Below are 13,300 nucleotides of genomic sequence, written 5' to 3'. Positions count from 1 at the left end.
AACATACTACAACTGCATGGAGTAAGGAAAGCTGTGGTGTGAAATCGTCCCAGTTTTCCACATAGTGAGTTTATAAAGCTGCTAGCAGGCTAATTAATATTTGTAAACATTATTGCTGAAATGACGATCTGTTGCGTAAGATCACGTGAGGCGCTCCCTCAGTCATCTTGTAGTGTGTGATGCGCCACAGTTTTCAAATCTTGTAGTGTGTGCATGTTTAAGACTTCAAGGAAGATTATCTGCAAAGATTCTCCTAATTAGTGATGGGAAGTTCCGATCATTCTACCGACTCGGACCTTTGAGCCTCGTTCAGCAAAATGAACGATTTTTTTTCCGAGTCATTTCATTTTAGCAAAATATAATTTAAATTTACGTGTTACCTCCCTAACACATCTACTGCTTACACAAACGTTGATCACACTACAAACAAGACAAAACTTGCTATAAGAAACAGAAAAGATTAATTCATTGTTTACCTGGGTCTTTAGTCTATGATTAGCTCACCTTGCCTCTTATTTGACAAGTTTTCGGGTTTGAGTCGTTCGTTCATCACGTGACAGCCCCTTAAGCTTCACCAATGCAGTCTGAGCCGGAAAGAGAATTGATTAGTTCATCTATCGAGTCTTCGGGTTTGAGTCGTTCGTTCATCACGTGACAGCCCCATAAAATGAACAAACGATTCCAAAAACCCGAAGACTCGAAACAGGTGAACTAATTCCGGCACAGAACCTAATAGGATGTTGCACATGCGCGACTGAACGAATCACTCCCCGAGACGACTCGTTCGTCCCGAGTCACATCAAAGATTCGTTCAAAATAAACGAATCGTTCAAGAACGACCCATCACTACTCCTTGTGCGCTGCAACCAGATTTCATAATCGGTTAGGATTAGGATAAAAATGGTTAGGATAACGCAAAACATATATGCTACGTGGTGGTTTTTAAATGAGCGCGGGCTGAATGAACCAATGATGTCTTACTTAATATTTTTTAATTATTTTTAAACATACTTTTTAATTTTAAAAATAATGTTAATAAGAGTATATATGTTCGATGCAGGATATATTATACGCTTCATTTGTGATACATGTTTATTTTTTCTTATGTCAATTTTGTACCAGAATTCAAGAGTAATGCCTTTGTATGTTATTTTCTCATGTAAATGTGATGTTTTAATTTAATTAACTTCATTAACAGAGGATGCAAATCTCTATAAAAAATCAAAAACATATATCCCAGAGGACAAAAGACACAGAAATGGACAAAAGCTCTGTTTAGGTAATATATACCACTTTATCCTACTGTGCTGTTCTTACTAAAAATCTCACTACTTTTATTTTATTTTTTATTTTTTTAAGGGTTGGAGCTAAACTCTGCAGGGACACCAGCCCTCCAGGATCAAGGTTCCCTACCGCTGTTCTAATGTGTACCATAGTGAGCACTTACCCAGGCACACTGAGGTAAAATGATATGTGATAGTGAACTGTTGACAATACGTATTTTGTAAATAAAGTCTGTCCATAGATCAAAGTTATTTTAGCTTGTTTATTTTTTTAGGTGCAGGACATGGCATGTGAGGTGAAGGATATTCTAGCACTACAAAACCCAAACCTTGTGATCAGCACAGCCTTCAAAATGTGTATTACGCAGAGTGACTTGGCCACACTGAAGGAGGGTTGCTGGCTTAATGACAAGGTAAGAGTTAGAATAATAATTTGACTTGCTTTACTAAGACAGATGCCTTAGCTTATTTGGAATAATGCATCACTGTACTTTTTTTTTATTGTAAAGAAAAATGTCGTCAATCTTTTATTAAATCAAATATCAAATCTTGGTTATCCTCTGAAATGGCTTTCCTTTTTAAATAAATTCATGAATCTGCTCTGCACACTAGGCCTGGGTATTAACACAAATGTAATGATTCCATTTGATTTTGATTCAAGCATAAAATTAATTTGTTTTTACTTATGTCTTTCTGTGGTTAAAACACTGAGCAATTACATGAGACAGGATTCATTTTAGTACTTATCTTTCAACATTCCTTCTGACATTAATGTTCATTTGCTGCTACAGCTAGTACTGTAGTAAAGAGGAAGAGATGATTGGATCACATACAATTAATGCTGCCACTTCACTTCAACTGAGGCACCAACACGATCTGTCATGCTACATTAAAGAGCACCATATTGTTTGAATTTGGTGATAAATTGGATAAAATTGTAAAATTGACACTTGTATAGAAAATGTAACAAAACAAAGCGTTCAATTAACATCAAGAAATATATATTTTATAATGTCTCATACCTTATAAATCTTTACTTTTTTTCTGTACTTCACTTCCCTTTGATGCACTGACATACAAAATATGGTAACACTGTTGTACCAAACTAACACTATACTTTCTAAATGTGTTTAGTGAATAGAAATGTACTATAACTGTGATTACAATTATTCATACAATGCATTATAAGGTGCATTATAATAATTTTTTATAATGCATTAGACATAAGGGCTTTAAATAAAGTGTTAGCAAGATGTTTGTCATCCAAGATGTTCAAAGCAGTTTAAATGCAGCTTTAAAGGGCTCTAAATGATCCCAGTCAAGGAGGAAGGGTCTTATCTAGTGAAACAATTGGTTATTTTCTAAAAAAAAATATACAATTTATACACTTTTTAACCACATATGCTCATCTTGTCTAGACGAGCATTTGTTGTTAAAAATTGTATAAATTGTACTTTTTTTTTGTTGTTTTTAGAAAATAATCAATTGTTTCACTAGATAAGACCCTTCTTCTCGGCTGGGATCGTTTAGAGTCCTTTGAAGCCGCATTTACACTCCATTTTGGAAGGTCAAACTCACGGCCACCATAGAAGTCCACTCTATAGGCAACATTCCTGAAATGATTTCCTCAAAAAAACATAATTTCTTTACAACTAAAGTAAGAAAGAGAGGGGTGAGTACATTACATTATCTGTACATTTTTGTTCCAGAAGTGAACTAATCCTTTAATAAGCTCTGATGAACTGCCAGCAGTATCAATGTAAGCAGACCATTGATGAACATAAAGCACTTTAGAATTATTAACAATGTTTATTGTTTATCCAGCTGCCGAAATTTTACAGAAAAGATTCCGTTTTGAGCTAGATCTCTGTGTTTTTTGTTTAGAAGGGCCTGAAACCATTGAACATTTATTTTTTTCTTGTCCAGTCACAGTTCTGACAGGATCTTTATGCAGATGGTTTTTCAAAAAAGATGTCATTGATGGTAAACATTATTACAATGGGTAAATGTCATATACACAAAAGTAAGTGGAATAACAGTAAACCCTCTATAAATTGTTTTAAAAATAAATGTAAAAATAAATAGAATCTTTAAAACACTTATCCAAAGATAATCAACCCCTTGGTGAATTGTAAAAACCATGTATGAGTCTCTAAGAATGGTAAGATTATATAAGATTATATATTATATTTTATATATGTATAGTATATTTATATAGTTTTTGTTTTATTTTATTTTTTTTGTTGTTTTTGTTTGTTACTAATTTGCTAATTGTGTGTAGATATAGCTTATATATACACACATTGACATTTATATATGACTGGAGATGTAATTATGGAAAAGTGTGTATTTTAATGAGTTTGTAAATTTACATTGTTCTATATATATATATATTTATATATTTATATATATTATATATTTATATTCACATGACATATCACACAGTGTCATTATTTATTTTAAAAAAATACAGCCAAGAGGGAAAGGCCATGTGTGACAAACTTAGGACACCCTATGAGTCAATTGCTTGTAGATCCACTTTTAGCAGCAATAACTTGAAGCATTAATTTTCTGTGTGACTTTATCAGTCTCTCACATCGTTCTGGAGGAATTCGGACCACTCTTCTTTTCAACGTTGCTCCAGTTTATTAAGGTTTGTAGGCATTTGCTTATGCACAGCTCTCACCACAGCATTTGAGTCAGGATGAGCTCTAGACTTGGGCTGGGCTATTGCAATACCTTGATTATTTTCTTTTCAGCCATTCTGTTGTAGATTTGCTGGTTTGCTTGGGATCATTGTCCTGTTGCATGACCCAGTTTTGGCCCAACTTTAGATATCAGACAGATGCCCTCGCATTTGACTCTAGAATACTTCGATATACAGAGGAGTTGATGGCCAACTCAATGACTGTGAGGTGTCCAGGTCCTGTAGCTACAAAACAAGCCCAAAATGATCAGCCCTCCTCCAGCATGCTTGTCTTTTGGTATGAGGTGTTTGTGCTGATACGCTCTTTAGGTTTTCACCAATCTTGGCGCTGTGCATTATGGCCAAACATCTCCACTTCAGTCTCGTCTGTTCAAAGGACATTATTCTAGAAGATGTGTTTTGTTCAGATGCAACTTTGCAGACCTAAACTGTGCTGCAATGTTTTTTTAGATAGAAGAGGCTTTCTTCTGCCAAGCCTTCCAAACATGCCATTTTTGTCCCATATTTTTCTAATGGTATTGTCATGAACTTTATCATTTAACATGTTAACTGAGGCCTGTAGTGTCTGAGTCTGAGGTGTAGTTCTTTGGTTGTCTGCCATTTCTCTGAGCTTTACACGGTCTGATCTTGGGGTGAATTTTCTGGGACAACCACTCCTGGAAGGAGAGGTGTCTGTTTTCAATGTCTTCCACTTGTGAATAAACTTCAAATTGTTTGGAAATGGCCGTATTACTCTTCTCAGATTGATGGCAGCAACAATTGCTTCTCTAAGATGATTGCTGATGTCTTACCTCCTTGGCATTGTGTTAACACACACCTGAAGGCTCCAGACCAGCAAACTGCCAAAGCTTATGCCTTTATAGAGGCGCTCAGACTTGCCGATGATCAGTTCTTATTAGTTTTATTTTCAAAATTTTAAGACCAGCCAAAAGCCTTTTTTTTTAATGATGTCCTGATATGGAAAACCATGGAATTCAAAAGGTTGTCCTAACCTTTTCACATGACTGTATATATATATATATATATATATATATATATGCTGATCCTCACTCCGGAGCAGTAGGTGGTGGTAATGCACCAATACGCTGGATGCCTACCGCCGTAAAATATAAGAAGAAACAGAAGAGGACCACCGAGAAGACGACAAGTTGAAGAAATTGTTTATGTTGTTTTTAATCGTCAAAAGGTTAAGAAGTTGTTTGCCATGTCGGTAAGTGAAAAAATCTTTGGTTCGTAGCCCGGTGTAATTCCAAAAGTATTTGTCATGCTGAAGCGAAATTAACATCATAAAGTTATTTTACATTCGTTTGTTTTGAGCCACTGTACAGTTACCAAGACTTACAACTTCACACATGCCCTTTATTAGGAAATAATAAGCTAGCAACACTGTATTTCCGTCCATAATGTTCCTTCATATATCCTGATAAAATGTAAGTGCATTGATTCAGCTTGCATTTTATGTCATAAGAATGAACTTGCAGCCCCCTGACACATAAAAACACTCATCTCTCACACATACTGTATGTACTCCACTGAGTAGTTCTCCAAATTAATGTCCTGTAAGTGTTTTATAATGGATGCTCACCCATAGAAGAGGATCTTGTGAGTCTTGTGCTTTGACAGATCGATGTGTTTCAACAGATTTAACATGCATTTGTTGTATTTTTCATTTGTATGTTTATTTTTTTATTTAGTAGATATTTAGTCAGTCTAGTATAACATACAGATGAAGAATAAAAAGGCAAAACAAATGTTTTGGTTAATAAAAAAGGTTTAAAAATAAACGCTTTGTCTCTTTGCTGTGGAAGTACGGTATAAGAAGAAATGTGAGGCATAGGAGGACCTTGGAAAATTGACTGGAGAAGGAGGGGGGCCCGGAGTAAAAAAGGTTGAGAACCTTTGATATACACTGATAACTCTTGTTCAGTACCTTGGTTGAGCAACCAAATCATTTTGCTACATCTTACTTGATAAAACTGAGTATTATCTGAGTGTATGACAAATCTTTGTGATGTGTGTCATGTTTTACAGCATCCTACGCATTTTCAGTCCAAACCTGATGCAGAACAGTTCTGCCGGGACAAGGGGTTTGAATGTCCCTGCTGCAGTTTCACCACTAAAGAAAAGTTCTCTTTTACATTTCACATGGAGAACCACATAAGCCATGCAGTGGAGCATGAAGGTATAGTGTGAGTAGCTCTCTAGATATTGATTGATTTTTGTGGTTGGTTTTAAATCATATGGGGATTCTACAGAATTGGTCCAAACTGCTGTCCCACAATCAAAAAAAACACATTTAAAAAGTATTCAAATCTTAGATGTTTACTAAGATCCTTCCATTATCTATTAAAACTCACAATAATTAGTAAGCTTAATACTGAGACTGATTTGAACTGCACCTCATATTTATGATCAGGAAATATTCACGCATCCCTCTCTCTCTCATACCTACATGGTGTGAGTAAATAGTCCCCATCAACCCCATTTAGAGGTAAATGTGTTCAAAAGTCCGAAAACTTTCACTACTGAACCCCGTTGTTTTATAATTAAGCACACTTTTTGGGAGTTCCATAACATTTAGTTTTTATATGTATATCACTGTTCAGAACTGTACTAGCTAACCATGTGCTGAGCCAGAATATACGGAGTTCAGGCAGAACAAGGCAAGACAAGTGTTTTAGATTAAAAAGTATTTAAATTGTGTTTTTTAATGAAAATAACTGATCGTGAATATTTTGGATGAGAAGGGGGTGAGTACATTATCTGTACATTTTTGTTCTAGAAGTGGACTTCTCATTTAAGGTTGAAATCAGTATGATCGACTTTTTGCCTTTTACAAAGGAAAAAGGATTTAAAATACAACAAATATCATAAATCACACTTGAAGTATTGTTAAAAATGTAACTGTAGTTAATTTACCTTTGAATCTTTTTTTGTAATAAAATAGGAAAAAATATATATTTACAATGTAGATGTAAACGAAATCTTACAATAAAGCAGTAAGCCCCAAGAAGCTGTGGTTGAATTTATAACAGTTAAGCGGTGTTGTTAGGCATGACACGATGCAGAGAAGTATTCTTCCACCAAACAATGTAGTTCCTCAGAAACAGTTGTGGTTGCAACAAAGTGGTTGGCAAGCAACACACAAAAGTAAACAGAGCTGTATTTTTGTAGAGAAATTTACAACGGCTTTGAATGCGGCTCAAACAATCATAATCAAGGACCAGTTTTATAAGGGTAAACATAAACATTCTCATTTAGTTATTATTACTGTTTTTCGGTAGTGACAAATTTAGGGAGAGGACAAATATTCCAAAACTTTCTGAAAATACAATATGAGAATTAACTGCACAATTACTAAAAAGCTGCACCTTGAATATTATACAGTTTGCATACATGCACATTTTGTGGAAAAAGACGTTTTTGTTTTTTTTCAAGACACTTCCAACTCTGACTTTGGACCAATTCTGTAGATTGGCCCATGGTGTATGTAGAATCTAAAAATATACTTGCATCTGAAAGTGCAGACAGACTAGATGGGAGTCTCTGAAGTGATTAGAATGTTGTTTATCTATGTGTGCCTTTTGTGAAACTTGCTGTGCACTCTACAGTGTTAATAACTTTGCTATAATTTTACAGGTTACTTCATCTCAAAATGCAATAAACTGTGCAGGACCACAGCTCATTTTCACTGTCTTTACTGCAGCCAGACAGTAATACGCAAGGACCAATACATACAGCATGTTTCCAAATGCTCCAAGGCAGAAGCATTGTCATCACCATCACCACCTCCATCTCCCTCTGTAGATGCGTGCCCGACACCCCCACCCCCACCCCCATCCACTTTTGTTACCGAATCTCCAGTCTCTACCCCCTTTTCCTCTGATCCTGACTCCTTTGCATCACCTCCAAAAATTCAAAGGAAGAGAGAGACAGTCACGTGTTTTCATTGTGGAATGTCACTTAACAAAAAAAATGTAAAGCTGCATATTCTGAGACGACATACACCAAGAAAAATGGACATTACCTCTCAGAACCACCTTAAGTCACAGTGTGTGGATTATACAAATGGTGTCTATGCGGTAGCCAAATCATTTTCAGCACCCAGCACTCCGATCCATGTCATCAAAAAGACGTGGGGCTTGGAACAAAGAACAACATGTGAACTTGACGCCTGCAGAATTAACACAGAATTTGCAGAAAGATCAAACATCCGTTCCTATGAGTGCCATCATCTTCGATCGCTTGCATACTGTCCACCGGCTGAAAGGGACATTCCCTTACTGACAGAGCAAGCTTTACAGACTATAGTTGATGATCATTGGATTGGGGAGGACAAGAAGGACAGATGTTTGGCATGGCAGAGAGAGGCAATTGATGCAGGAGTCCCTCTTTCTTGTCTAGTGAACATTTGTGGACCCAGCCACAAAAAGTACATTTCTGTGCTCGAGCCCACCATTTCTTTCTACAGCAGGCTTGGTCGGGTCATGGTTACATATGATACCAAAACCATTTCTTGGCTTTGCCCTTGTGCCAAACCAAAGCAGCCATGCCTTCACAAATATGTTGCAAAGTGGCACCTGTTTGAAGTGGACAGGGAGCTCTTCCGGAAAACCACAAGTGAAGAAAGGAAGTGCAATTGAGGTCTAGGAGAGGACCTCGGGTAAAGACTTTCCTTCAAAAACAAGGATCATGCAGGCCTACTTAAAGGGTTAGTTCACCCCAAAATGAAAATTAGCCCATTATTTACTCACCCTCAAGGCATTCTATGTGAATTCCTTCAAGTTAAATTTAAAAATTATCTTGGTACTTCCAAGCTTTTTAATGCAATGAGCCGGTGTTTCTTTTCAACCGTCCAAAACAAGTCCAGTAAAGCATATCCATCCATAATAAAAAAAAAAAAAATGGCTCTGAGGGGTGAATAAAGGCCTCCTGTAGTGAAATGATGCATGTTTGTAAGAAAATATGAATGTTTAAAATGTAGTAATCACATTAATCTAGCTTGCGGCAACAGTCGTACGCGGAAGCTGTTCCGGGCGGATGACGGTGTTTCTTTTCAACAGTCCAAAACAAGTCTGATAAAGCGCATCCATCCATAATAAAAAAATGCCTCACACGGCTCTGAGGGGTGAATAAAGGCCTCCTGTGTTTATTTGATGCGTGTTTAATCTAGCTTGCGCCAACAATCGTGCATGGAATCCGTTCGGGGCGGATGATGTATGCAGTGGAGAGATCAAAACTAAACAATTGTTATATTTCAGAAGTAAAAAAAGAGGATTTGTAAAGAAATGTCAGAGGATTTTGATATAAACTAAAAGGGGGACTGGTTTTCCTTTGCTAAAGTAAGGAAACTTTGCTCCTGTAAACAAACATTGTTTTTTGCAAGACACCGGCGCAGCGGCTTCTGCGTAGGACTGTAGGCACAAGCAAGAGAAAAGTGATTATTACCTTTTAAAAATGGATATTTTTCTTACAAGAATGCATCGATTCTCTACAGGAGGCTTTTATTCACCCCCCAGAGCCATGTGAGGCACTTTTTATTATGGATGGATGCATTTTATTGGACTTGTTTTGGACTGGGGAACAGAAACACCCACCCACTGCCATTACAAAGCTTGGAAAGTGCCAGGATAATTTTTAATTTAAATCAGTTTGCATTAGTTTGGTCTTCCGATGATCTTCGTCAGGCACTCTGAAAAATACGTGATGGTCAAAATGTTGCAATAAAAAAATTATATGAAGCACTTATATCAGTGTTTGGACATCACGTTTGTTTTTTAAATGTTTTATCAGGGAAAGGGCATCTGTGCAGTTGATACTAATGTTGTTGCCACTTTTTGTCCACCTCATCTTCAAGACATTTTTGAGTAAGCACTTCTTTTTTTGTACCCATTTCTACACATTGTTGACTGATGCATGAAATGCCATTTGTGTTATTCCTTTTATAATGGCCTTTTTTTTGTGTGTTGGCTTTCTTATTTATATTTGAAGTGGGTGCTTTTGGTGTGATATTGGGGCAACTTTGCTAAATTTGGATTTAGTCACAGTATCTTTGTTAAATGTGCAATGCAAATAGCAAAATGACCCTGCAGAGAAATGCGTTGTTTTTGGGTTTTTTTTTTTCATTATCACATATAGGATGATGCAGCATCGAAGGACAAATCTTTGAATTGCAAATGGTTTCCGCTCTCTGACTTGTAAACAACTCCTAATTAATGTCATTAACATATGTGACCCTGGACCACAAAACCAGTCTTAAGTCGCTAGGGTATATTTGTAGCAATAGCCAAAAATACATTGTATGGGTCAAAATTACCCAGACCCTGACGTGACGCTAAGCACTTTTGCACATCAAATGCATTTCTTACAAATACAAGTATTGGCATGGATTTAAGGGTACACACACTTTATAAATGAGGCCCCTGGACACTGGTTTCTCAACGTAAGTCTTTAGCTAATATGTAACTATTACAAATGTAACTGGTACAATTGGTAGCACAGAGCCAAATTTTTTGCAGGTGCATGTATTTTGGAATGAAAACAATAACAGTTTTTACAAATATTCTTTAATGGATGTGTAACTTGTTAGTTACTATTCAAAAGTTCTACCTTTAATTCAGAGGTAAGAGACATGGCATGTGAGCTCTTTATCCAGCATTGAGACTTGGCAGCAAAGAGCTGTTTTACTTTAAAACACACATTTATGGCCAGAGCTGTTCATTAATACACGTTAAATGCAAGTATGGTGTCTGGTTCTTAGCAATGAATTCCATTATCTTCCAAATGACCATCAATTGTGTGACACCAGGTTGTGTCTGCTATGTAAACCAAGACATTGTGAATCAAATGCACAGATGCTCAAGACTTCACAGGTCTTGCTTCCAAAGCAATTTTAGATTGATCAACTTGATTCATCCAATCCTAGAGGTGACAGTGCCTACTCAAATTCTCTGAACTGTTCCACAAATGAAATTCTCTTCATTGTGCATGTTCTGAAAGTTGTGCAAGCTCTGAAAGTCAAACTTTCTTTCAAAGTGTTGGAAGCGCAAAAATTTTTGCAAATAGCATTTAAGAATTTGTAGATATTTTGATTAGAACTAAAACAAAACAAAATTAAGTAACTTAAGCCTTTTTTTTTTCTTTCTTTTTTTTTTTTTTTTTTTTTTTTTTTTTTTTTGCAGTGCATGTCATTTGGCTTATTTAGGAAATGTATCTTGATTTAAGAATTTTTAGGTGTTTGGATTAGAAAGACGAGTTAAAAATACAAAAATAAGCCTTTTTCTGCAGTGTGGAGAAAAGTCAGTGTTGTATAGATTCAATTGACTCCGATCTGTGTTCTTCACCACACCACTTTGCCTGGAGTGTTTTTAAGTTTGACAAAATTGCTAAATATTTTATTGTTGAATATTTTCTTCTAAAGCTCAGTTGCAGTACAGCTGCTTCCCAGCCCATGAAAGATCATCAAAACCAAGGAACAAGAATGCAATTATCAGTGTTTTTTCCAGTCCTTGTTCTGTAGATTTATGTATGAAAAAATAAATTAAATTTGCTTATTTGATAGAATATTCCAACCCAGACAGACTGACCGGACTGTGGTGTGTTCATGCTGATGGTAAGCTGTGAATATACAGCCTCTGCGCAGTTATGGTGATGGCAAAAGATTTGTGTAATTTGCATGCAGTATTTGAGATGAAGATGGTCCAGTGTTATGTGTACTTAAAACAAAAGTACAGAACAGTTGGTGACAGTAAATTCTATTATTTGCATTTTCTCAATGGTATTTGTTGTCTTAGTATGTACTCTATATGGCCCTGGACTGGACATTTGACTTTAATATATATAAAATTTACCTAACCTTTGAGTCTGTCTTTAGGTTGTCAAGAGTCCACCATCACCAAACAGTCACCCAGTACAGAAAACTCTCCCACAAACACAACGTATTTTCTATTTTTAACAGAAGTGTGAATAGAACCTGAAGTGGAAGTTCATAAGAGACATTGGTCTGTTTTTTTTCGTTTGTTTGTTTGTTTGTTTTATAAATATAAAAATACCCAATGAAATAAAGGATCTTTTTATTGATCTTTACGTATCTGAAAGACCTGGACACATTTATATAAAGTGTTTATGAACAAGGAACTGAAGGACAATGATATATTGCTTAACTTATATGATCTATCAAAGCAAGCAATGTCTCTGACCTACTTATGTGTTTCCACACAAGACATGTACAAACAACATGAACGTGTAAATCATGCATGATTGCTTGTGTATATAATTAAAAGGAAAGAAATATACTTAAAACCAAATGAACCGTATACATTTGCCAAAATCACAGAAAAAAAAATCACATTATAATATCACATTTTAATATTGCAAGATCACGTCACAACCCTAGAAGGTGTACTCAGTTACGAATCGTGATATTAAAATTAGCAAAGTAATTATTTTGATTAATTTGTACCTAAGTACAAGTAAAATTACAGACTTAAAGCTATACTCGTAAAAGTACAAGTACCAGAAAAAATGACTATTAACTTCATATTATTGCAATCCTGAAATATTACTGAATAAAAATCTATGCTGTTTTGACATTCTGAAAGCTTTTAAGTGATTATGCAGAAACTGTTTGGACAGGAACATGTAGACTCACTGACATCAAGAATCTGCATATGAACCTCAAACAATGGGGACAGTCAGCAAAATATCAGATCAACTCTGAACATCACAACATCACACACACTTCATATGATCAGATTTTTTCTTTGAATTTTTATTATAACAAACATGCTTTAGAAACAGTTATAGTAATCTGAGAAAAACTAATGTGAAAAAGTCAAGGGTCAAGAGCCCAACTAAAGAAAACGCTTATCTCCACAACAGAAGCTTTAATATTTTCAATAAAACATCAACATATAAACCTGTTAATTCTTAATGAGAAGATTTGTATGAAAGAAATAACATCTGAACTGTAATAAGTGAAGATGCAGAGATCTCAAAGTGTTTAATGTTCTGTTGCTGCCAGTCACGTGATGTATTTCATTCATTAATTTATTTTATTTATTTATTTATTTATTTTTTACAGTATAAAGTCTTAATTATTAGGTTAATTTAAACCTACTGACAGGTTCCCCTAATTGAGACTAAAAACCAGTCCAGTATTGTCTTTACAAAAAACATGTACTGTACAAAAACATATGCTATTAGTTAGGGATGTGACAAGACCTCGTGACAATATCCTCGCAAAACATTTTGCGGTGTTTACATTACACAACTTTGCAGAGATATTGTGTTTTTTGTTTTTTGATGTATC

General features: G+C 35.5%; 1 protein-coding gene across 7 annotated transcripts; it reads left to right on the top strand.

The window, feature by feature from the left end:
* The first annotated feature begins 5,105 nt into the window (after window positions 1-5,105).
* Window positions 5,106-12,465, top strand: LOC127161731 (zinc finger protein 526-like). 7 transcript variants are annotated; one of them, XR_007827161.1, is made up of 6 exons: window positions 5,113-5,200; window positions 6,022-6,172; window positions 7,630-8,701; window positions 9,784-9,857; window positions 11,552-11,602; window positions 11,864-12,465. XR_007827161.1 is itself a non-coding variant. In XM_051104448.1 (3 exons), the coding sequence occupies exons 1-3, from the start codon at window positions 5,195-5,197 to the stop codon at window positions 8,631-8,633; spliced, it is 1,161 nt and encodes a 386-aa protein (XP_050960405.1). In that variant the 5' UTR covers window positions 5,113-5,194; the 3' UTR covers window positions 8,634-9,773. The 7 variants fall into 7 exon arrangements, 1 of the variants encoding a protein (XP_050960405.1); XR_007827162.1 differs by adding an exon at window positions 5,799-5,878 and having other exon boundaries at window positions 5,106-5,200; window positions 9,784-12,465; XR_007827163.1 differs by adding an exon at window positions 5,799-5,878 and having other exon boundaries at window positions 5,106-5,200; window positions 6,022-6,179; window positions 9,784-12,465.
* The last annotated feature ends 835 nt before the right edge of the window (window positions 12,466-13,300 follow it).

This window comes from Labeo rohita, unplaced genomic scaffold (assembly GCF_022985175.1).
Source record: "Labeo rohita strain BAU-BD-2019 unplaced genomic scaffold, IGBB_LRoh.1.0 scaffold_72, whole genome shotgun sequence".
In the NCBI taxonomy this organism is placed as follows: domain Eukaryota; kingdom Metazoa; phylum Chordata; class Actinopteri; order Cypriniformes; family Cyprinidae; genus Labeo; species Labeo rohita.
Note: the sequence above shows the minus strand (reverse complement) of the source record. Positions and strands in the feature narration are given on the sequence as shown.